The sequence below is a fragment of the Arctopsyche grandis genome, chromosome 3, assembly GCF_051622035.1.
Source record: "Arctopsyche grandis isolate Sample6627 chromosome 3, ASM5162203v2, whole genome shotgun sequence".
NCBI lineage: Eukaryota > Metazoa > Arthropoda > Insecta > Trichoptera > Hydropsychidae > Arctopsyche > Arctopsyche grandis.
Genome location: NC_135357.1, coordinates 26,275,433 through 26,300,887, shown reverse-complemented (window position 1 = coordinate 26,300,887; position 25,455 = coordinate 26,275,433). Strand labels below are relative to the sequence as shown.

General features: G+C 32.9%; 1 protein-coding gene across 2 annotated transcripts in view; it reads left to right on the top strand.

Annotated features, from left to right (window-relative positions):
- Invadolysin (leishmanolysin-like peptidase, invadolysin) overlaps window positions 1–25,455 on the top strand; it is a 36,898-nt gene that overhangs the window by 9,148 nt on the left and 2,295 nt on the right. Inside the window, exons 2-16 of one of the 2 annotated variants that reach the window (XM_077428463.1) lie at window positions 20,432–20,532; window positions 20,614–20,644; window positions 20,730–20,812; window positions 22,064–22,175; window positions 22,260–22,453; window positions 22,609–22,746; window positions 22,818–22,883; window positions 22,971–23,094; window positions 23,182–23,283; window positions 23,971–24,158; window positions 24,368–24,500; window positions 24,576–24,735; window positions 24,813–24,907; window positions 24,979–25,050; window positions 25,130–25,261. In XM_077428463.1, the coding sequence (XP_077284589.1) occupies window positions 20,432–20,532; window positions 20,614–20,644; window positions 20,730–20,812; window positions 22,064–22,175; window positions 22,260–22,453; window positions 22,609–22,746; window positions 22,818–22,883; window positions 22,971–23,094; window positions 23,182–23,283; window positions 23,971–24,158; window positions 24,368–24,500; window positions 24,576–24,735; window positions 24,813–24,907; window positions 24,979–25,050; window positions 25,130–25,261 (1,731 nt within the window). Of the gene's footprint in view, window positions 1–20,431; window positions 20,533–20,613; window positions 20,649–20,729; window positions 20,813–22,063; window positions 22,176–22,259; window positions 22,454–22,608; window positions 22,747–22,817; window positions 22,884–22,970; window positions 23,095–23,181; window positions 23,284–23,970; window positions 24,159–24,367; window positions 24,501–24,575; window positions 24,736–24,812; window positions 24,908–24,978; window positions 25,051–25,129; window positions 25,262–25,455 lie in introns of both variants that reach the window. The other variant, XM_077428464.1, reaches the window with a different exon arrangement.

The window sequence follows — 25,455 nt, the reverse complement described above, 5'->3', positions numbered from 1 at the left end:
CTAAAAAAGGTGATTGCAGTGCTCCTCAATATTGCTGCTGCTTCGCTAAATTCAACCAGGAAGATCGACATTACATCGTCATTATCATCGCAAAGTCTTGCAAATATTACATCGAAAACAGCCAAATTGCATACTTCCGTCCTTCTTGCAAAAATTTTGAGATTATTGATAAGTATAAAAGTACACACATAATATGGAACGGATTTTCGTATTTAATGAATCTTCATTTTAAAACATTTTATATTATAAGTAAATTTCATATGGGGAGGGGATGATCATTTTATTACTCTGAATATGGAAATCAAATATGAAGCTTGAGAAGTTAAATAAAAATCCGTAGGTCAATTACCCGGATATTTTAATAAGTTTATGTGTACATACATACATATGTATGTAGTTATTTAGTTTTCATGTTGTAAATGTGCCATTAGGGTTCGGCAACAATGAAAGTGCAACGCTATGGGGCTCAACGGCTAAGTAGATAGATGGATTTGAACTTTGCTATTTGAGCTGATCTCTTATAATGCCATTGTTGCTTCGAAACCGTTGTACATATTCCGATGTATTGAATTACTAACCACTCTTATTGCAACAATTAAGTATTAGGCGGTTGGTTCGAATTTCGCCATTGTTAAAACGACCATCTTAATTATCTGGCGCTTCTGATGGAAGATCGCGATCATCGAAACGATGCTCACAATCGAGGGGGCAAACGTCAGGCGTCTAACTCGATATGATAATGAGAGAAATTAACGTGTTACGAAACCAAAATTGTTTTCGTTCGCGGGTTAGAGGTTGCATAAAACTCGTTTTTATTCTTTTTTTTTTAAATTGTTTTTGAACGGTAGGAGTTAAGTCGAATTCGATCAGGTTCTCTTCGATATTATGTGTGTATACTGAAGCAGTTGGTATATATCCATGTTCTCACGGACAAAGCAGTCAGGACATTCACTTTCATTGTTCTACTGGTCTCTAGGACCTCGCCCACGGTGCAGAGTTTGCTTCGTGATCAATTTCCGATACCTGATATCGCACAGGTAACGTCCGAAAGTCTAGTTATAAAATTTACAAATCGCTCAGTTTATTTTCCGCGCGTTTTTTGGAATCGTGCGTGGTATCTCCTCCTTCCGGGATATTACTATTTTTAATCTGAGTTTTATCTGAATCTCAATCCGTTTTTTTATAGTGGAAAACTCCTTTTGTGTTTCGACCAGAGATAATAATGTTTTTATTTTTCAAATCGTGCAGCTTTTTATTCCCACAATGCGTAAAATGAAAGTGAAGTACCTATGTATGTACATATGTTCAACCTTTTTTATTTAAACAATGTTTATGATCAATTATCTGCATCACAAATAGTAGCGTGTTCGATATCATTAATATCATGTATGATTGTTGTATAAATATTATTATATATGGCATGGTTTGGCTGCGTAACAGATTCGAATCGGCAATAAATCATCTATTTTATTTTATTTTATTGAAGAAGTCTTCACACTTGATTTTTGTTTGAAATGGTTAATAAATAGAATATTTGAACCAGTGGCGTGCTGTGAAAATATGTATCTCTGTTTTTGTCTCATAGTCTGAGGCTGTGCGACAAAATCAAGAGGATTTTCCCGGCACGCCACTGATCTGAACCAATAACAAAGATTCGTTAGCTACAAAAATCTTCTTCTCCCAAAAGTTGCAGCATTCGATATTTTTAATTTTAAATTATTTTATTTTTCTGTGATTTATAGTCATCACTAGAGATAGGCAGTCGTGTTGACGCCATAAAATAACAATAGACCTCTCCATTGTCCGAGAAAGCAGGAGAGCAAAAAAATGGCTGTCAATAGAAATTTATAATAGTGAACCATATTTTTGAGACGTCAAACAACCTGGCCGCCGTCCCTTAGTCATCACTAGAGGTCGGAATCTGAAGGGGCCGGAAACGTGCCGCCTGTTGTTCAATTGTTGTAAATCCTTTGTAAAAAAGGTTCGGCAAACCTTTAACAATGCATTTACAATCTTTGAACAATAAACAGCCCCTTCAGATTCCGGGCTCTAGTCATCACTAAAGATAAGCACGGGACGGTTCTAAATGGGTTCCTATTATTAACCTTTTGGAACCCATTTTAGCACGCTCATCCGCCGAAGTCTAGTCATCACTAGTATTAGGCAGTCGATGGACGCTTTTCAAATAACAATATACCACTCCATCAGTGTTCAAAGCAAGAGAGCAAAAAAGCATGGTTTTTCTAAAAGAATGACAATAGTGAACCAATTTTTGTACGAAAAGCATCCATCGAACGCCGATCTTTGGTCATTATTCGCTATTTCTGTCCATTAGATCCACAGTGTTATATATTCAGTCTGTTAGCTCTGATTATAATAATCTTTCTTTAAAATCACTTTTTAAACAGCACAACTTGTTTTCAATATATCAATAATCTCCTTAACTCAAATAAAATAGGTATTAAATTACATAGTCTGATCAAATGTATATAATTTTTACTTTATTTTTGACGCTGTCAAGTCAAGGATGTGAAGTTTATAGTTAGAAGATAAACAGCTTCGTTTCTCAAGCCCATTTATTAGCAACTTGTCACGTCCCTTCAGCTTTTTCTGTTTCCATTCCTTCAGTTGGACGTATGAATCATTCCACTTTCATTACTCAACTCAAAGTCAAAGTTTACGTGCACTGCAAAGATCCGTGTTTGAAATTTTTAGAAGATGGCACAAGAATTCGTTTTCTGAATATATGAAACTTGCTGTCGATTTGAATTAGTATGCTTTTGTGATGGCGACTGTCAGTGGTGACACTATTTTCCGCATATTGAAGAGCCTTCAGGCTTCTTAAAACACGTTTTGCATGATCTTGCCTGGTGACCCAGTGAGTCACAACTAGTTTACAACAAATTTCGTTATGCAATATTCGTGCATAAATATAGCATTGTACAATCTGCTTGATGAAAACCAATCGTAAATCAATCTTCTATTGAGTTCGTCTACTTATGCACATACATATGTATGTACGTTTCGTGCAATTTCAGACTGAAATTTTCCTCGGCTACCTATCGTCGGTGAATGCAACCGTTTCGGATGCAATAATGCACTGTGCAATTGAGTCCTCCGATCTCGTTGTAAACGAGTTAGACAGCGTTTCGATTCGTCACGTTCTGAGAGCGAAGTGAAATTTCACGCTGAATAAAGAAAAATTGCCGCATTTGTCGCTCTAGCGTAGAAATCGAGCGAAAATAACGCGGAAAACGGGTCTTTTAACCCTCGTTATTCGCGTGCGCGATTATCGAGGATGGTAGCTTAGGTACACACTGTAGATCTCCCCCTATCAACCCTCCCCTAAAAAATCACCCTTCATCTATTCGAATCTCCATATATATTTTTTCGAAATTTCCCTTTGAACATATTGTTTTAATCATTCAAAGAGCTTAGACCAGTTCGAATGGAAATAGAGCATGCTTAAACACCCAGAATATTATTACAACATCGGTTGTTGAATTTTGCATGCATTTTTTTTACACGCTGAAAAATATTTCTATAATTTAATTATTCAATTTATAATCCGGATTGTTAAAATCGGTGGCGGGTAACCTTTGACCCAAAAGGCTATTATGCAGCATATGCATTTGCATACGGGTTTTTATTTCATATCAACTTATCTATGTATGTCGTCATTTTTTCTTTTGAATCCAATATTTTATAATAATTTTTGTTATCTAAAATATTGTCTGGAATTAATTTCAATATTATTAACAGACTAATGTGGTACCAGTTGATATTTCAACGGTTAGTTTCATTAAAATAAAGTTATGTGTGTAATAATAGTAACAAACAACAACAATTGTCGTCGTAATCGTAATCGTAACTGAAGTCGGAACCGGGATCTGAATCAGAACTGGGGACTGAAATAGGAAATGGGAAACGGGAACTGAAACAGGGATCTGACCCGAAACCGAAACTAGAACCGGAACCGGAATCGGAATAGAAATTTCCATACTTGTCGATGCACTCGCCACATAACCACATACATCTCGACCGTTTTTATTTATGTTATTATATATTTTATTATACTTAATATTTGAAATTTAACCAGCAGCGTGGACTAGTTAGTGGTTAGCATATTATGCTTTCGAAGTGCCAGGGCCAGACCTTGGTATGTGACTCCAGGACGATCGTTTCTTTTCAGTTTGCCAATTTTTCTGATTTTCATTGAAACGGTTCCTGTTAATTGGCATATTCTTTCCAATTCCTCTTGCAAATCTGAAGTCATTCAGTATCTTGAGGTTCGCCGATTTATATAATAAAATACTGCAAAAATATCTCCATAGATGTCACTGTGGATGATGTTTGTATGAATTCGCATTGTATAAAAATGCTTGTATTATCTGTATTGGTACACTCGTCGCTTTGGAGCGATCTGTAAAGGCGATTGCACATGTTCGATTGAAATAAAATAAAATGTATAATGTAGCATACAGTGATGATCAATGCTATTGGCATATTTCAAAATTTCATTAATAATTATATATGACGATCTCCCATGGTAGATACACCACTTTCATCGTGTCTGTTGAGTTCATTTAAAAATTGTGTACATACATGCACAATAAAGTTGAAACATTTTTTTAATAATAATTCGGAAGAAATTTAGTATCCAATATCAAAGCTCTTGAATGGGTAGATATGTATGTATGTATGTAGAAGTGAAGAAACTCGTGGCAATAATAAAGAGGCGATAAAACCACATATTTCGCATACAAAAGTATGTATGTTTGTATGTATTTACATTCATATAATATATCTTATCAAAAATATGTATTACATACTATAAAAAAACTCATCTCACGAAAAAATGGATTTGGTATCCGATGAAGATACATACATACATATGTGCTTATTATATGTACATACAAAAACCAATCAGTGACTTTTTGACCCAATAGTTAATCGAATCTTAAAAAAAAGTGTTCCAATTTCACGTTTTTTATTTGATCGTTGTTTTAAAAGTCTAATCTAAGGATCTAAGCTTTCGCCAAATCGCATACATGCATGCTGGATAGAACTTTCTGAGTGAAAATTCAAAACAGTCTGTTATTATAATATCGTGCTCAAGAACATGTTCTGTACTTTGATCATAACTAGCTTCAGCGGTATTCGCCATTAAGACTTGCGATCGGCGGTTAATCCGTTTTATACCGGAAATAGATAGAAAGAACATCCGTATACGGTTGAATTAGAAAGATCTCATCATAGGACCATGAAATTATTTTATGTGCTGTGATATGAAAGGCACTGTGATTTTTTTCCAATTTAAAAATTGGTTATCCAATGAATTATTTACACTTGTTTTTATTTCTTCCTCGTCGATTATACATATACATATATGTATGTATGTACAGTGTCAGATAAGAAATCGGAACAATTTAATTATTCATTAGGTTTAATTGCAGTTTTGTTTTTTTTAATATTTAAATGCGACAAATATGAATATGTATGAGCTACTTATTTATGCACAGCGACATTTCGAATTCAAGGATAACTAACTAATGTACTGTAACGTTTTTATTTTTGACACATGTCTCTTTTGACGTAACAAAACAAAATAAGACGCGAACGTTGTTCCTGAAAATTAATAGCGATTTTCGGCAAATTTCCGGAAAATGTTTTCTCTCACAATCGTTCCACCCACGTGCAAAATTCAATATAGATAGATAATAAATTACAAAATAAACTTTGACTTCGACTGTCTTATACAGAATTTTCGCAATCATTAATCTTCTTCTTTGAAAACTTCCTAAATATTTGTATGTTCCTGTTTTTCAAAACTCGTACGGAAATATGTATATTAAACCATTAAATTATATTAAACGTCTTACCGATCAGGGGCGCTCAATTTATGAACAATGAAGCGCAATCTAAACATTGCAATTTCCATTTACTTATTTACTTTTCCATTTACTTTTTTAATAAATAGAACATATGTTTAAACGGAAAGTATATACATATGATGCTTTGAAGATACATATGAAGTTTTTTTTTCATGGACAAGTAATGGAGATTTGAAAAAATAAATATATACTAATATTAACACCCATGCAATGATATATCATCGGGTACAACACCACATATAGTAAAATAACTATATTATTTTACCTTATATGACAGTATATCCTTTGTAAGATATGAACAAATTTTAAAATATTAAAAAAATATATATTTTCATGTTTCATAATTATATGTAGTTATTTGTATGGTGCGTGAGTTTTTCTTACCGATAATTTGGCCTACGGCACATTTGTCCGAATTAAATGATGAATATTTTTAGTAAAGGTTCTTTAGCTTTCTATCGATTATAAAATCTTAAAAACCAAACATACATACATACGGTTTTATATTATAAATGTTAATTTCGATTATTTGTACAGGAAGTACCCTAAATAACGACCGGATTTGAATTACGCGTTCGTCGATAATAATTAATGAAATTCGATTACATGGCAACGACTTGTATGTGTGTATATTATTTTATCTTGTAATGAAATGTGTGCCACCCGTCGCGAGAGATCATTATTATGACCACTATAAAGTTTCGTGATGTAATATGATGTTTGATTGTTATTAAATTTCACTTGGAGCGAAACATTCTGCATTTATTGTACATACACGCACTCAGAGATCCTTAACCTTTTTTCCAGCGAAGGCTGTAGTTGTTAATGTTTCGGTTGGCGTGTGTATATATGTACATATTATACTATATTATATTATACAGACGTATTGGGAAATGCGATTCGCAATTGCCGTATGACTGGCTATGACTATCGGCAATCATCTCGGTATTATTCGGTCATTCGGCGTAAAAACTCGTGACTTATCTCGGCACTGCCATCAGGAAGTAAAGGTCAAGAAGAGACTATACTTTGAGAAATTTTTGTGTATAAACTTCGACGAGAACTGTTTCTATACTTAAAATGTTTTAAGGTCGGTGTTTGGTTGATTTTGAATGCCATCGTGGATCATTCCTATTGTGATTTTGGAATTGGGTTTGATATCTGTAGATAGATGGTAAATCTAAAATTGAGCTTTGTTGATTCGCTTTAACCAATTGTATTATTTCAATGAATATTATTCTGCAATATCAATTATATTTATTACAATGGATTTTAATGTGAAATACATTAGGACTACAAATGGTGAGATAAAGGATGAGTACGATTTATCGTTTGATTTCTAATCTGACAGCACTGAGCGGTCCTGCGTAACTGTCACTGCTATCGCGACATTTTGTTGCATTGATGCTTGTCATTCGTTTCAAATTCGAGTTCAATAATCGTATTATCTGTATTTACAATGTAAGAAACGTCAAAAACCTTCATTTATTTATCAATACACGCCCCAATGAAATAAGTTAGTACCTTATAAAATAGATTAGTAGATATTATGTATTGATTTCAAACCGGGTGGTCGTGGGTTCAATCCCTGCCCGGTGCTACTTGTCAGACCGTGGATATGTGATTACAGGTCGATCGTTTCCTATCAGAGTTTGTTAATTTATCTGATTATCATTGGAATGGTTCCAAAAAATTGGCAACCTTGACCTATTTCTTGCAAATTTTGAGTTTTTCACCATCTCGAATTTGCTAATCAATAAAAGTGCAACTTTATCAAATTTGTCAATATTTAATTATCCATAGATGTCTCTACGGTGCTCTGTAATAATTACTTTCTATAAATTATTTATCTATGTTTATAATTAGCCAAGAAGGTGCATTGGGGTTAACCTGTTAGGCCTTCCTTGGTATATGTATATGTAAAAATAAAACAAAATATAGAAAGAAATTTGAAAGGAAAAAAAAAATTATTTATAAATCTAAAGCAAATTATAAATATAAAATACAAGTGCTATGCTTGTTGATATTTCAACGGGTGGTTTTGGAAAGGAATTGATGAACCACACCCGAGGCTGTTGTCGCTAACGGTTTCAGTATGCATAATTCTTGCGGTCAATTCGCATATATACCTACGCCATATAATACTCTACCCATTTTTTAATGGGTCATTTATTGCTGTCCGCTCATTAATGCTGCATCGCCTCCTCACTCCACCCCTGCGCTGCCCCTTCATTCCATCCCCGCGCACTCGCCCAGACGTCCACGTACAATTGAGCATATGCCCGTGGTTATTGTGCGATCTCCTACATTCTTGAATGAACTGTTGATAGTTGTAATATTTATTTTTGAAATATATTCTTGAAATATATAATACACATCCCTTTCACGTTTGTTTATATTATTATACAAGTTTTTAAGTAATGTAATTTTGAAACTATTACATATCTACTTGTATAGTTTCATCATGTGCTTAGTGCTGTTCAAAAACTGTATTCATATGTACATAAGTAGAAGATGACATAATAATTTCCGTTCACAGACAACTTATTTTCAATATTTGTTCTAGATTGATTACGCATTTGACAGTTTAACATGCCTAGTCCAATTTGAATCTGTCTGTGTAAATTAATCAACGCTATTTTGACAAGCGGTCTTAAGCTCGACCGGACAAGACGTTGACGACCGCTGGATTAGAGTGTGTCTCGTTGCGCAACATTTCTCATACGAAATGATAATCAAAATGCCTAATGAAAGAGAATGAAAGTGTTTTTAACAGTCGGAAAATAATACAAAAGAATAAAAAAAAACTTGTCATCGTCGGTTATAATATGTAGATAACTTCTTGGGCTGGGTTATGCAAAACTACACGTGTTCTATCAAACGATTACCTCTGTCGTTTTTTTCTCGCCATTGGGTGGTCTATTGTCGAGCCTCTCTGACAATGTCGATAATGAAAACTGATGTCTGTCTGGTAATTATCGGTAGATTACCGGTTGTGATTTCTCACCGAACGATTTCCCAGGCTCGTTCGTTGCTCCAGAACGTTTGCGTTCGGTTTTTCTCACGGCGCGGTTGCACTTTTCAAATTCGAAATTCAATTTCGCAAAATCCGCCATCGAAAAAACGTCCATTTTGACCGTGTACTTCTTTTGCACAATCGTGTGCGATTATGTTCGTTCTCCTTATTATCGACTTTCGCATTGCAGCGCTAACGCCGCTCGAACTATTTGAAATATTTATCAGCGAATAGTTGAGTTGAGCTATTCGTTTCAATTATTATCGCTGACTATAATCAACATTTTAAAGGGAGTTCCATACACATATGTATGTATGTATGTATATATGAGCCGTTATAATTGAAAGTGGCATAAGTCTACTTATTTCTTTATATAATTTTAGCTATCTAGCAAATTTAAAAAATACATTTTTAATTACTTAGCTCTAAAATTGTATGTATAGATTTATATGCACAATCCTTCACAGAGGTGTATCCTTGCACCTCGCAAGAATGCATCCACGGTCTTAGAAGACCTGACGCACTCAGGTAGGGCATTGTACATGAGCACACCCCTGTGAAAAACACCACCAGCTGTCTTCTTTTTCTTACTCTACCTACAACTAAATAACTATGTATATCTCTATTTCTTATTGTATAAGCCTTGTCTTCATTTCGATATATTCGATATATAATCCTTGTCTTACTTGTCTTCATTTCGAAAAATATCTCGCATAACATTAAATATAATGTTCAGCGTTTGAAAATATTTAAAAATACCTGAAATGCGTATTTTCCGAGATTCTGAACATAGCTAATTAAAGGAATTGATAGTTTGTGAATTAAGTCAAACAGAAATAGTTTTTTTGGAACTGAAAATTGAACTTCCGCCACTTTCAAATATAACATCTCATATGTATATAGATATGCAAGGTGTGTCGCATATTAAAATACGTACATACATACGTCAATATTATTTCATATTCAAATGTAGTTTTGCTGAATGGAACTAATATATTTAATAATATATTTTTGCATGCACATATCAATCAAAAATCGGTCAATTCAGATCATCTGGTTAAGCCATTAAGCCAGTAGAGGTTGAGGGTTCAAATTTCGATTGGAATCGAATATTAATGGGTAGAATGAGTAAAAGAAAATAACATTTTTGACCTTCAAAATTCGCTAGATATTTAATTATACGTACGTATTTTAAAGCAAAAAATACCATAATCGATAGAAAAAACCTCTGAATATTGATTCAAATAATCACTTTTGGCACAGCAATACTAGATTTTGAGTTAAAGACTGCAAAAGTCAAAAATCTGTAAAAACTGCGTATTTTTTTTACTTACCTCTTATTAAGTTCACATGGTTTTCGTGTTAGTGGTCATTCTTTATATCTCTTATCTCTTATCCGATCGTTTTTTTTAAACGTTAATTTTTCATAAATGGGAGGATACCAACAAAAATATTAGTCATATTCAAATTCAGTGAGTCAAACTGATTAGTCTCAGCTCCTTTAAGTAAAAAACGTGATTTTTACAAGGCTCATATCAGCTTGCTTTCGCTTTTTCGTCTGACAAAATTTGGGTTAAATATCCGCACTCTTCCGATCGTTTTCAAACTTTGCCATTTTTGTTGTTGCTCAGTATTACTATCAAAAAAAAAATTTTCCCGCGGCGCAATCAAAAAGTATTCAAATAGATCTTAACATGTAAACAATATGAACGGTAAATGTAATCAAAAAAATTGTATGCCTGCGGCCCATGTCTTTCCTTTGATAATTATTTAACGTGTAAAAAAATAAGAATATTGTATTTTCAAAATTCTAAAATATGTCCCTAACCTAACCTTCCCTATAAAAACGTCCAGAATTATTGTTTTCCCAAAGCTTGGAGAGACCTCACAAGTGGAATAGCCTAAAGTCTTCATCTAAATCCAGCTCTTAAAATGGTTTTTTCGACAGTTTTACGCTTGCGGCCCGGGATCAATTAGAAAATACATAGATAAATAGTGTAAATGACGTATAGGTACATATGTATGTACATATATTAAACAAGTTATCCTAAGCTACATATGTAGTAATTAGTTCTACTTTTTAATACATCAGACAAATCCACGTCAGTCCCGGTAATTTTTCTGTTCGGTTTTATGTTTAATTCACTTCCTACTTCCCATTGTGGTTATTTAACAAGTGTCACGCGTTTTGCTAAAATCACTGTGACTTGTATACGAAATGAAATACATTACATTATTATATCCGCGTTATTTTCTCCGTCTCGTCTCACATAAATCAATCTAATGACAAGATGCACGCTTCATAAAGAAGAAGTGATTTAGAACAGCAGATAGTATGTAGGTATGTTCTCGTTGCAAATCGTTGACGATGCTCGTCATTAGAAAGTGTCTTCCTGATCTATCTGGACTGGAGCTTCTTGAAGGCATTGCCTCTGTTTTCATCGCGATAATTGAGAACGTTTTATTTTTATTTTTTTCGTTCTGTTCTGTTATTCGTTTTAATTAACCTTGCCGACGATTAGAAGACTGATTAATGTTGTAGTGCTAGAACTTTTTTCTTAGCAAGTTCCACTTTTTCTGAACTTCTATTTCACCGCTTGCGGTTCCTGTGAATGTTTCCGATTACCAATCAATTTGTGGGTTTCTTTTTTTTTATTTTCATATTTTATTTATCAATAATGTTGCGCGGTTGCGATAAGATTGACGTGTATTCGAATGTCAATGGCGACTTAATGGTCGGTTGGTTGATTTCGATCGATTTAACATTGCGTTTTACACTCGAAGGCACAAGTGGATCGTTTACATTTAGCAATGATATAAATATAAATATATACGGTTATTAAGCGACTCGAAGCTATTTTTCCTTGCCAATGCAATTAACATATCTATTGACGAAGAACAAAAACGGGAAAAAAAAAGAGAGGAAAACCTGAAATCGGTCGCGACGGACGAAATGTCATCCGCGAAGAAAAACTATTATTTAACAAATAAGTTTATAAATATTCATCTCGCAGTTTTTGTTTTTTCTAGCATACATTTGGTTAGACGTTCAAAAACACGTAAAATACAAAAGTGGCATCAATTAGTTGTCTTTGAGCTCTTAAATGCCGAATGTAAAGAGTCTGAGATATTCTTGAAAAAAATCCAAAATGTTTACGATGAATACAAATTTTAATGAAAAAATTATTTTAACACAAATTAAATTAATTTTCGTAACGTTTTTGCTGTTGCTATTTAGTAAAACTTATTTATGGACAGTGTTGGGAATTAATTTTGTGCGGCTGAACGCATCATGAAAATTTGGTGATTGAAACTTTTCCACGGAAACAAAGTTAGATAATGGGAAAGGCGCTTTACCGTTCCATTTCCCATTCTTCACCCCTACTTGAGAATTCCTTCGCAAATCTAACTTCTTTACTGGGTGTATATGTATGTAAATTTTTCGCGTGTAAGTTTCAATTCCATAGTAATAATTCTTGTTGAAACGGTCTGATAGGGAACGATCGACTTGGAGCCACAAATATCCGAGCCTGGCCAGCAGCACTGCTGCAATACTCAGAATAAATAATTTTCAATTGAGATAAAGCCAGTACTTTTTTTAAATTTTATATGTATATACCATGAAGGCCTAACAGGTAAACACCAATGCGCCTTCCTGGCCAATTACAAACAATGCAGCATTTTTTATTATGTAGGTCGATAAATTAAGAGACACCGAAAACTAGAAATTAACGAAACATCTATGAGTTCTAACTTGTACATTAATCATACTCAAATAGTGCTGACATAGTAGATAGGAAGGTTTTTAGCCAATTTAATCGAGGAACCGTTTCAACGATGAAATCAGAAATATTGGCAAACTCTGATAAGAAACGATCGACCTGGAGTTACAAATATCCAAATCTGACCAGCAGCATTACAGATATACTCAGAATAAATTCATTTCAATTGAAGTCAACTCACGGGATCAAACCCGGCGCCTCTCCGTGCTAGACAAAATCCCAACCACCGAGCCATGCTTCTGACTTGAATTGAACCCGGAACCTCTCGATGGTTAGCATTAACGCAACTATACTATTGACTAATGAAGTATTAATATGTGAAATTGTATAATAGTGAGAAAATTTGTTTTCATAAATGTTCCAAAAGCGTATTAAGATTTTTTTTGTGAAATATGTTACGAAAATTTAACTTTATCGAATAATGTGCCGTCAGACCATATTATTAAAATTTTATATTGCTATAGCAGAATAATCTATTCAGCTTATATTTAAAGAAATGTGAAAAAATACAGGTCGTCATTTATAAAACTATAAAAACTTAATTATTTCGGCAACCAAAATATATTTGAATAAATTTAAAAATCTTTTGTAATATGGAGTTTTGGCTTTTGTCAGATAAATGATATTTAAAAGTCTATTTTATATATTTTTAACACTTCATGTACTTTGAGTAGTTTGAGGGTTTAAAAATGCCACTGGTATTACTGATATCAGCGCATTCCACATGTTGCAAAAACACAAGCACAACACTGATGTTTAATTTATATGAAAAAATATACATATAGTCATTTATCATGAGAAAAAAACACACACGACATACATACATATTACATTAGCGAAATATGACGTTTTGTAACTGTTTTCTCGTAAAGATAAAATGCTGCACGCCGCTTTAATTTAGCAACGCATTATTGCTAAACCCTTACGATTGTGTTGCAAATTTGATATTTCGTCGGCGCATTTTTTTCATTTGACATTTGTTTATTCCATCGAACAGTTTTCGTTATGACCCTGATCTGATGTATGTAATGTTGCTTGTGGTTTATATTATGTGTCATATTTTTGTTAGGCTCTTTAGAAAATTGATTCATTCGTGTTGTATTGCGTATTTTTAGAACTATAATTGTCAATAACACGTCACAAGACCCCTCCTAACATTTTTGACACTGATGAGGCAATTCCTTTTAACTTAAGCATAAATAGGTGAATTTAAAATAATATAAATTTTCTTTAGTCTTATTTGACGGACCGGAAAAATAATGTAACGAATTTTCCAAGGGCATCGAGGCAAATAGCATTCCGTTTCAGATCAGTACGATTTCCGTGATATTACACTAAACTATACTATAGTCCAGACTTTTTACAAATTGGTTTATTAGCTCTGCTTTTTATAATAGAAAAGTAATCAAATTCGAACTGGTTTACATGTGGAGCATCCATTTTTATGGCGTATAATTATATATATTGTGTATTTGCAACAGTGATCTCCAATTATCCGAGCTGTCGATCTTGCCATAATTTTCATTAGCCGTGAAAAACCCTATTCTTCATGCTGGTTGCTTGAAATTAGTCGATTTTCCCCTTGACGCCGTCATTTGAAGTCTGTGTCTGATTTTCACGACACACCTCACTTCACCATCGGTCTTCCTTTCTTATTGTAATCTCGTGTTACTTGTTCGCATTGTGTCTGCAATTATTTTCTAATAATCCTCGCATAATTTCAGCATAGAGTGTGACCAGCCGAAACGACGCGCCGTAATGCTTGTTTATTATTACGTACGTTTTTTATTACGTACTCGTAATATTACCCTAGGCCATTCTCGAATATAATAAAACAAAAAATTGTATATATGTTCGTGCAAAGCTATGGTATTGTCTAAAAAGCCCGAGATGATCCCGTCGTATTATATGTTTTTTTTTTTGGTTATGTCGTTTTTATTATGTTCTATTCATCTATTGATTGTGTTCATTTTCTATTAGCAACATCTGTAAAAAATGCCCTTGATTTAGACACTTCGTTCTTAATTCGATCGATGATTTTTTGTGATTAAATTATGTTATATACATGCTCCATTAAAAATGTATTAAGCTCCTACGTGTGATCTTTAAGTTTTTTAGTTGAGATTTTTTAATTTAAATTTTAATTAAATATAAAAAACTTATTTACTATATATTAGCTGAACCCGGCATGCGTTGCAATGCTACAATGACGCATGCAATTCCTGTTCCCGTTGCGTTCCCGTTCCCGTTCCCATTTGTCGGAAAACCGCAGAAAAACGGCGAACACATTTGAAATTATTCAATTGTTTGTTTATTTTACTCTAACAACGCAGTTGGTGACGGGAAAACATTTGAAATTTTTGCGTTGCAATGCCACTCATTTCCGTTTTTCCCGTTTCGGTTCCCGTTTTTGGGTGATTTTATTACAGAAACCATCGCGGGCATACACACAATAACTCCTGTATGTTCCTATACCAATCGGTTGAATGTTATAGGAACGCATACGTGACAGACAAACATTGATTTTTATATATGTATATACAGTCCCTGACCAGAATATTACGCCACCCCTCTCGAGATGCGTTTGGGTAAATTTGTCACGGTCGTAAATAACTCATTATGGGAACTTTTGGCCTCATTTTTTTTGTGATCTTATCCTTAAATGCAACTCTATTCACTATAGTGAATAGAGTTGCATTTAAGGATAAGATCACAAAAAAAATGAGGCCAAAAGTTCCCAAAATGAGTTATTTACGACCGTGACAAATTTACCCAAACGCATCTCGAGAGGGGTGGCGTAATATTCTGGTCAGGGACTGTACATATACATTATTAGATAGGAATTTAGCTAAATACAAGTAAGTTAATCAAAAATGTATCCATAGATGTTTCTATGTACATACATACATATGATGCTTTGATTAAAATTATTCTAAAAATTGTATATCGATGTTTGTAATTGGCTAGGAAAGTGAATTGGGGTTTATCTGTTAGGCCTTCCTGGTATATACATATATGTATATAAAATAAAATATGTATATGTACATATTATGCTCATTATAATAAAACGGAATACAGTAGTGACGCTACATTTTTTATATATATGTACATTTATATACATATTATATTATCCCATGATGCCATTTCGGGTTGCCCATGAGTGATACCCATGATATTAAACTTGTGTGTACATATATTAATTTATAAATTATAAATTTGACATAGTGGGTTGGATGGTTTTTGCGATTTGACGAGGATCCGTTTCGACAATGAAATCAGATGAATTGGCAAACTCTGATAGAAAACAATCGACTTCGAGTTACAAATATCCAAGTCTGACCAGAAGCACTGCAGAAATACTCTGAATAAATTATTTCCAATCGAGGTCAACCCAAAGCTTGAACCCGGGAATGTCTCGATTACTAGCATTAATGCTACTTCTAATGAAACTGCCTCATGCGATTCTCAAGATATTATATATCTTCATATATGTATACATATGTATCTAATATATAATTTCGAAAGAGACTTTGTATGTAACTATTGTTCGTATTGTTGGTTTATGTTACAAATACCGAGCGAAGCCGGGTTATACATACACTAGTATAACTATAATTGGGATTATCACTTCTTCAGTGGAAACATTTATCTTCTTGTATTTTATGTAAATACATATCTACACAAATTCATCAGACAATTAGTGGTGAATTTTGAAATTTAATGTTCTATGAAATATAAATTTGGTGGAATCTAGTTTTTTTTTCCCGAGTAGGTAATGAATTAATAATCAGTGATGGAATAGATGACGTGATTATTTTATTTCAACGAGTATATTAATTTCATTAATTTTACGCTGAGTGATCGTATGCATATTATATTTTTATTATATTACTATTTTTTCATTCATATTAATTAGCAAGATAAAGTTAGCAACTAATATAAAAAAATATGATCGTTTTGAATTTTCTGTACTATCTATGTTTATGTATATATGTACATACGTATGAAATATTTAAAATATATGCTATACATATGTATGTATGTACATACATATATTGAGAACATCAAACAGTTTTTTAGATCTTCCAAATTTAATCCTGAATTTTTGTTTTAATGTTTATTGTCCAAATGAGATTTTTATTTTCTATTTTGCTTCAAAGTATGAAAAATGTGAATGATTAGAAAGTTATTTTTGCTAAAATGCTGATTCAAGAACACAACACAGTCACTTTAACGAAATTATCTGAGTAACAATAAAGAAAAGACCCATTTCTTTCTTTCTTTAAAAAAAAAAGAACATCAACGAATAATACGCTTTTCAGTAAAAATTTAACCCCAGAGCAAGAATTGATGGAGTTTGCGCAAAGTCGGGAACCAATTGAAGCTCACTTTCGCTTTCGAGATTTACGAGACAACATCAATTAGCACGCTTTAATTGGGCAACGACACACTTTTTTGCAATTGCTTTGTGTGTATTATTGTTCATTCGAACGTTTTTTTTTTTTTTCAACAGTGAAACTTATCAATCGGCAATATCGAAATGGTTCAAGATCGCCACGAGAACCGTTTAATATTCCAAACGGCTGTAAACCGATAATGTGAATGCGATTGCTATAGATTTCGCGATGAGAATGGCTATTATACATAGATATCTATAGGCGAAAAAGAAATCACACTTAATTTTCAGATCATGCACGCCACCACTGTCACGATTCATTCATTCATACGTTTGCGTTTCGCGTCCAGCGGCGCGACACATTTAAATAATATTATTTTATTATTGTCGATAGCTTTCACGCTCATACGAGCGATTTTCCAGCAGTGTTTGTTTTATAGTATGCAAATTAGTCGGTAACCACGAGGGTTGATTGTAGCCGTAAACTAAAAGTTTGATTTCCCCCGGCGGCTATTTATGAAGCAATTAATTTGCGCGCCATGTGTCCCAACTACGTCGCTAAATTGTATATTTATTAGAATTTCCAGTTAACTATATGATAACATTGCTAAAATTAATCTCAAATTGCCAATTAAGTTGTACCATTTCCGCGCAAATTCGAAGTAACAGACAAAATTTCATTTCATATTCGGTAGATACTCATTTTGATATTGTTTTTAAGGTCGAACAATCAAGTTAGTTCCAACACTCGAAGAAATTTGAATTATGTAGTGTCTAAATAATTCAATACATGTGTACAATTGGTGAAACTTTGATAAAAAAAACCCCGCGTTTTCAAAATGGTGGAAATTGTGTTGGAAAATGAATTGCATAAAAAAGGAGGTGGAATTATATTCCGAACAATTGTAAAAATGAGAGTGAAAAGATAAACTTTTACCACTGTTTGATTGAGTTCTGAAGGGGTGGTAGAATACCGCGTTTGGACAGCTAGCTGTCATCACTGCGATCTAACACAATATTTTGATGTAATTTTTAATGAGTTCGTTAATGATTAAACTCCTCTAGCTTCATGCCGAAGACATTAGCTTAGTTCAATGTTAGCTAACTCCCGTATGTCGATAAAATATCAAAGCAATCTAAAGACTGTAAGTGGTTCAAAATCAAATTTTTGACGAACAGGAATTATTATTTCGGTTTTTTTAGAATAATTGTAACATTATAGAGACTTCTATGGATACATTTTTGATAAACTTACATTTTTATATAAATCGTAAAATTTCGGGATGCTGAAAAACACGAAATTTGTGAACAAATTTGCAGCATTTCAATACGAATCAGCGAAATTTGAGATGCTGAAAACTCGAAAATTGCGAGAAATTGGTAAAGGTTGCCAATTTGTTGGAACCGTTTCAATGAAAATCGGATGTCAAACTCCAAATAAATAAATAGATAAATAAATAAATAAATAAACTCTGATGGAAAACGATCAACCTGGAGTTACACGTGTGGCCAGCAGCAATCAGTGGGACTCGAACCCGTGACAATGAAATTTAATAAACCTATTGTTTTTAATAATTTGATTTAAAATATGAATATCATATGATTTTTATGAAAATTCGTTGTAAGCGAAAAAGTCCACTTAACAAATCTGCCAGTTTTGCAAATTGATTTCAATATAAACTTATAAATATCTTTTCATGATTACACTTTCATTTATTTTTAATACATTTCATTGAAAATCATCTGTACATATGTATGTACATACATAAATGAATTTCTCAATCCCGCGGTCGATAGTATTAAATTACTGTGGGAATTTGAATTGTATGTGCCTTGAATTAGATTACAAGCTAATAAGTTTGTTGATCGACCTACGAACCCGTATGAATGTTGGGCTACTGTGAAGATTACTAATTTTCAGTAGAAAACAACATCGAATTTCGAATTAGAGAAGTAACTTCAATATATAATACATTCATATAAATGTTTTGCTTTCTTCGTTGCAAACATTTAGCTAAGTAAGTCAACGTTTTTTTTAATAAACAAGGTTATCGATAAAAATATTATATTACCAATGAAATACATTATAAAAGTTGTTCTCTTTTTTAATTAAAAAAATTTTTGAAATATACCATATCTACATACCTGTAGATAGTCATCGAATCTAAATTTCCTTGTTAAAAAATCGCTTTATTGACAAACATTATGCACATATTTAATATGCGATTAAATTATGTTAATTGAGCGTTTTTGCTTAGACGACCGTGGCGAATGCAATGGCGTGAAGTGTTATACATAGGTTTGGCAACAGATATATTAATTATTATTAAAATATTCACACTCAATATGTATTTCGTACAACAGATTGTCACAAGATGCGGTAGCGAATATTTCCACATAATATTTTATATCACGAGTCGATCACCGATTGGCTATAAAACTTACGTGAGCTTTTTGTATCCATTCTCGACCAGTATATTATAATTAAGTAAACACGTTTTTACAAGTGAAATTCGCGTACACAAATCGTGCTTTAATAATTTCCATTATAAGATTTAGTTTTTTTTATAACTATTGTTTATGGAGACGGTGTCACAGAGAGGTCAAATTTTTTATGAGCCTGACTTCTTCTGTGGCAAATCGTCAACTTCTTGTGATGCTAATGATAGTTGCTTCACTGGAACACGTCTTCAGATTTTCTACACACCGTTTGCATATATTATTATCACGACATGGCGTTCTCTTGTGTTCCATTGCCGTAAATGGAAGGATCATCAAGGTTGTGTGTGTGTGTGTTTAAAATTAAATTTAAAATGTATTAAATTATATTTTTAAATGCTGAAGCATATGCATTTTCAATGTATTGTCATATATTTGACCGATGAATAGAATAAATAGGTGCTGAATATGTTTTCCATATTAGTTTATATAAAAGTTTTGTTTATATATTATGTATCTATGTGCATATATAATTTTTTTGTATGGAGTATGTTAATCATGCATATGTTTATTTTGAGCTTTCATCGATGAAAACTTTGTGCTTGCTCGATTCTCGTGTTTATAATGTGCAAACAGGTTTTAAAGTACCTTACGTCAATGTTAAAAAAAATCTAGGAAAATAAACCAACATGATGCATTTGCACATCATCAGCCACGATCAGAATATACCATTTCGTCCTTGGCAGCATCACGACTGCCTTTGATTGTCAGAAATAACATATTGTTTTGTTGAAAGTATGCGATACAGTGCAAAGGTTTTATTGACTTGAGTGGGCGATTTATATGTAACCTTCTTAATTTTTTATTTATTTTAAATTTTATAGTGTTGTTGTTATTTTTACAGGTTGTTCGAGGTGTTCACATAGAAGAGCCTCATCTAGTGAGGAAAAGGAGCATAGACCAACCGTTGAGGATAGTGCTCTATTACGATCACTCTGTATATAGGTATGTACATAAGGTTCAATGTAGATTACTTGTTATATAATAGAATAAATAATTCATTCATTGTTTATTATTATTTTACAGATTGGATACTGAAAAATTTGATCTCATCAATGTTGGTATATTATATATTTAAAAAGGAACAAAATTGTTTGTTTCACTATTTTGTTTGTTTTACTGTTTTGTTTTGTTATTTTCAGAATACAATTTTACCCCAGTCAGTTCAATTTTGGGAAAAAACTTTGATGGTTAGAAAAACTGGCGATGCCATCAGATTAAACAGGTAAAATCTACACAGTTTATATTTTATTTAATTCCATCAAGGTTGTAGTTTCCTCAATCAGCTCAATTAAAACTGAAAAATACGGAATTCAAACATTTAAAATTTTGTATATTCAAATTATAGCAATATAAATGCACATTTATCATATTACTCATATTAAATATCATCGCATGGGTTATGGCATATTAAGTTATATAAAAAAAAAATTAAAATAAATGTCTCGATTCTGTATTCGATCCGCACTGCGGTTGTATTTTTTTCAAATAACTTTAAAAAATAATTAATTTATATTTAATTGTATAATATGAAAAAAAAATGGTTCATAATTTTCATATGGCGTGACGTATGTAAGCAATTTCTAACCTGTAACAGACCTGTAATATAGTGCTATATAGACCCAATGAAAATTTAATCGTGTGTATTATAAGTAGAAACTACCTATCTATCTACCTTCATATAAATAATATAAAACACCTATAAAAATTAATTAATTATATTAATCATATATACCTATGTACATAATTTATATTCCAGACATTATTCTGTGTGCGAGCGCTATTCTTTGTGTGTGTATGTGTGCGATAACGCTCGCCGTACTATAATAGTCGCTTCGGTTAGCCATATGTATGTAAAAGGAAAAACTTCTATATATATACTGTTTACTACCTACCAATGTTTCCTCTAGGAAAATACCAATAGAAAAATTAATTAAGTAATTAAATAAATTTTCAATAGATGTCGCTGAATGCTCTGAGGCTATTGCCCTGGAGGAAACATAAGTAGAATTTTTTTCAAATACCTTTTAAATATATGTAATTGTTTAATATGAAAAAACGTGTTAAAAATTACCTACGTACATATAAACAATATAAAACACGGATAGAAAAATTAATTAAATAAATTTTCAATAGATGGCGGTAAATTCTCTGCCAAGGTGATACATTGGTAGCAAACAGTATATTTAGAAGTTTTTTCTTGATCTGTTATTATATGTGTACGTTTTGTTGGCAGTGTTATAGCTGTGACGTACATACATACATAAGTCGAATCGAAATGACTATTATAGCACGGCGAGCGTTATCACATACAGATACACACACACAGAATAGCGCTATTATATATATACAATATATATGACGTGAAAATTTACCAATTTTATTTAGTTATATGCCCCCCAGAATGCAACATAAAAACCTTTTAAAAATGGTTGTAATTATTTTAATATCAATTTGTATCACGTTAAATTTTCAGAAAATGCTCCAGTAGACAAGTGTTTGTAAAGGGAGGACAAACTCACTGTATAGGTTCATGTTTATCAACAACCACTTGTGGTGAAGTTCACGTCCCTCAGGAGCATCTCAATGTTAGTAACTCGTTCAAAAAATATGCTAAAATGGTTTATCATGTATGTACTATACAAATATTCATTTGAGTTATGATTTTTCAGCCATGTTACGTGTGCAATGCGACGGGACATTCTTGCGGGATCGCCAAAAATGCCGACGAAGGCTCTACGGTCGGTCCGGGTGTCGCCGATGCCGATTTCGTTTTGTACGTGTCGGCTTTAGAAACTGAAAGGTGCAAGCGAGGATTAACAGTCGCTTATGCAGCTCATTGTCAGCAAGAGAGTGCTCTAGACCGGTAAAATATGCTAATTAAAATCTGCGATACATAGTAATGTGTTTATTTATCAAAATAAAATATTTGCATTTTGTAATTGCTACGTATTCACCGTGAAACTTTCACGCATATGAAAATGTTACATTATTATGATGCAATTTTGATATTAATTTCAGCCCAATTGCCGGTCATGCCAATTTTTGCCCGTCGGAACTGTCCACAAGGCTTCAGGATTTAGGTTCAATGCTTTCCACAGTTCAACATGAAATGTTGCACGCATTAGGATTCAGTCTTTCGCTCTATGCGTTTTATAGGTACTTTTCATTTAAACAATGTGTACTTGTATTGTTTTGCATTGTAAAAATATTTAAATTTTGATTTTTAGAGACGATGAAGGCAATCCTCTAACCCCAAGAAGGCCAGACACTGGTAGTCCACCTCTCAATGAAGAGTCAGTATTATCAAGATTTTATTCAGATTAGTTTTTTTTTATTTTTATTTGTGACAAACGTGAATTGATAATATGTTTTCGACGTAGGTTACAAATCCATCAATGGTCGGAGAGAGTTGTTAAAAATATTACGAGAGATAAATGGGTGGTACGTGGAGGATTTATGGTGCGCAATATTCAAATGGTCGTGACGCCTAGAGTTGTAAAAGAAGTTAGTATTAAACTACATATATTATTATCCGTTTGTTTGAAATCAATCTTATAATATTTTCAATAATATAATGTAATATGATTTCAGGTTAGAGAACATTTCGGTTGTCCCACATTAGAAGGAGCAGAATTGGAAGATCAGGGAGGTGAAGGAACTGCTTTGACCCATTGGGAAAAACGTATAATGGAGGTGATTGTTTTATCTATTTATATTATCACTAGTATTGTGCCCGATGTAATATCATCGCATGGGTTATGGAATATTAATTAAAAAAATACACAGACACACACACATTTTTTCTAGATCATGAAAACGTGATCAGTAATCGATTCTGAGTTCGAATCAGTCAAAATCTCGAGTTCGAATTTTCGCATGATCACAAAACTTCATCTATTGTTACTACATACATAATAAAAATAAATAAAAAAAATGTGTGGGTCCTGTATTCGATCCACACGCGGTCATATTTTTTTCAGATACCTTTTAAATATATTTAATTGTTTGATATGAAAAAAATGGTAAAAACTACCTACATATAAACAATATACATATAAAACACCAATAAAAAAATTAATTAATGAATTAAATAAATAAAGTTTCAATAGATTTTGCTAAATGCTCAGAGACTTATAATGCCTAGAGGAAACATTGGTAGCAAACAGTATATATAGAAGTTTTTTGCTGATCTGTTAATATGCTCGTATTATATTGTACGTTTTGTTGGCTCTGTTTTTACATATGTCGAATCGAAACGACTATTATAGTACGGCGAGAGTTATCTCACACAGAAACATACACACACAATAGCGCTATTATATATGTATATGATTGCTATATTAAAAAAATTTTATTATATGTACTGTTAATTTCTTTTAGAACGAAGCAATGACGGGAACGCACACTCAAAATCCGGTATTTTCTAGAATTACGCTTGCTTTGATGGAAGATACGGGATGGTACAGGGCAGATTACGCCAATGCAAAACCATTAGCCTGGGGAAAGGGACTTGGTTGTGAATTTGCTACAAAGTCTTGCAAGGAATGGATAAATAATAACACTTTCAGGTATGAAATTAAACTCCATTCACCCCGACTTAATTTCTACTTTCATTCATATGTGATTTTGTAAAATTTAATGCTACCATCAGTGATGGAGACGAAAATGAGCAAGACAATAGGTATAAATTTAGCTATAAAATTGTTTACGACAAAGTACTGTTTGTGTAGTATGAATATTTACATACAAAAGCATAATATACAAATTTGCCCTTTAGCGGGAGATCACCTCATCCGTTCTGCTCCCGAGTGAAGAAAGATCCACTTCAAACTGAATGCTCGCAGCAACGAGACAGTGTAGCGTTGTGTAATTTGATTATTCACGATAAGCCTCTTCCGCCGCTTTATCAAGTAATCTTGAAACTTATTTGTATTGTTATAATTTTGAAATATGAATGAATTTATAGTTATATTTTTGCATTGTAGCATTTCGATTGGATACCTGATGCTGAACCCGGAACGGAGAGTTATTATGGTGGTAGTGTAAGCTTGGCTGATTATTGTCCATATATTCAAGAATTCACTTGGAGATTCCGTAGTGTAGCAGTTAGAGGATCGAGGTGTTCATTTAGTGAAAATAATCCCAGTTAGTAAAACGTTAAATATCTGATTTTTTTTTTTATTTGTTGTTATTACTTAATCAAGTTAAATATTGATCAACAGAGGTGGATAAAAATTTTGCCTTGGAATCGTACGGAGAAAACTCGAAGTGTTTTGATCACACTAATCAAATGTGGGAACAGAGGTCTTGTCGACAGGTCAGTTTAGAATATATTTTGTTATTCAATAAATGAATGTTTAATATAAATTTAATATTATTGTAATTTAGGTGAGACAGTGGCAACACTGGGGTTCCGGTTGTTATGAATACAAGTGCCAAAGTGGAAGATTACATATTATGGTTAGTATATATATATTTCTATCATGTGCAATATATATTATATATATTTTTTCAATTTCTAATAAAGCTGTTTATTTAGGTGGGTAACTACTCTTATGAATGTTTCCACGCTGGTCAAGAATTGGCTGTTCGGATCTTACGTTTAGGTTGGCTCCACAGGGGATCTTTAATTTGCCCTCCGTGTAGAGAAATATGCCACGCAGAATTCGAGGTAAGACAATGGAATAAACTCAACAATTTACTTATATGAAATCGGTCTCCGTGACGGGCCCGAATGTGAAACGCCCGAAAACGCAAATATCGGAAGGCAAAGATCGAAAATCGAAAGATCTTAAGTCGAAAGATCAAAAAAAAGGGGTGCATGGTAAACGGTACATACTCACTTAATTTGCGCGAGCAGGATAC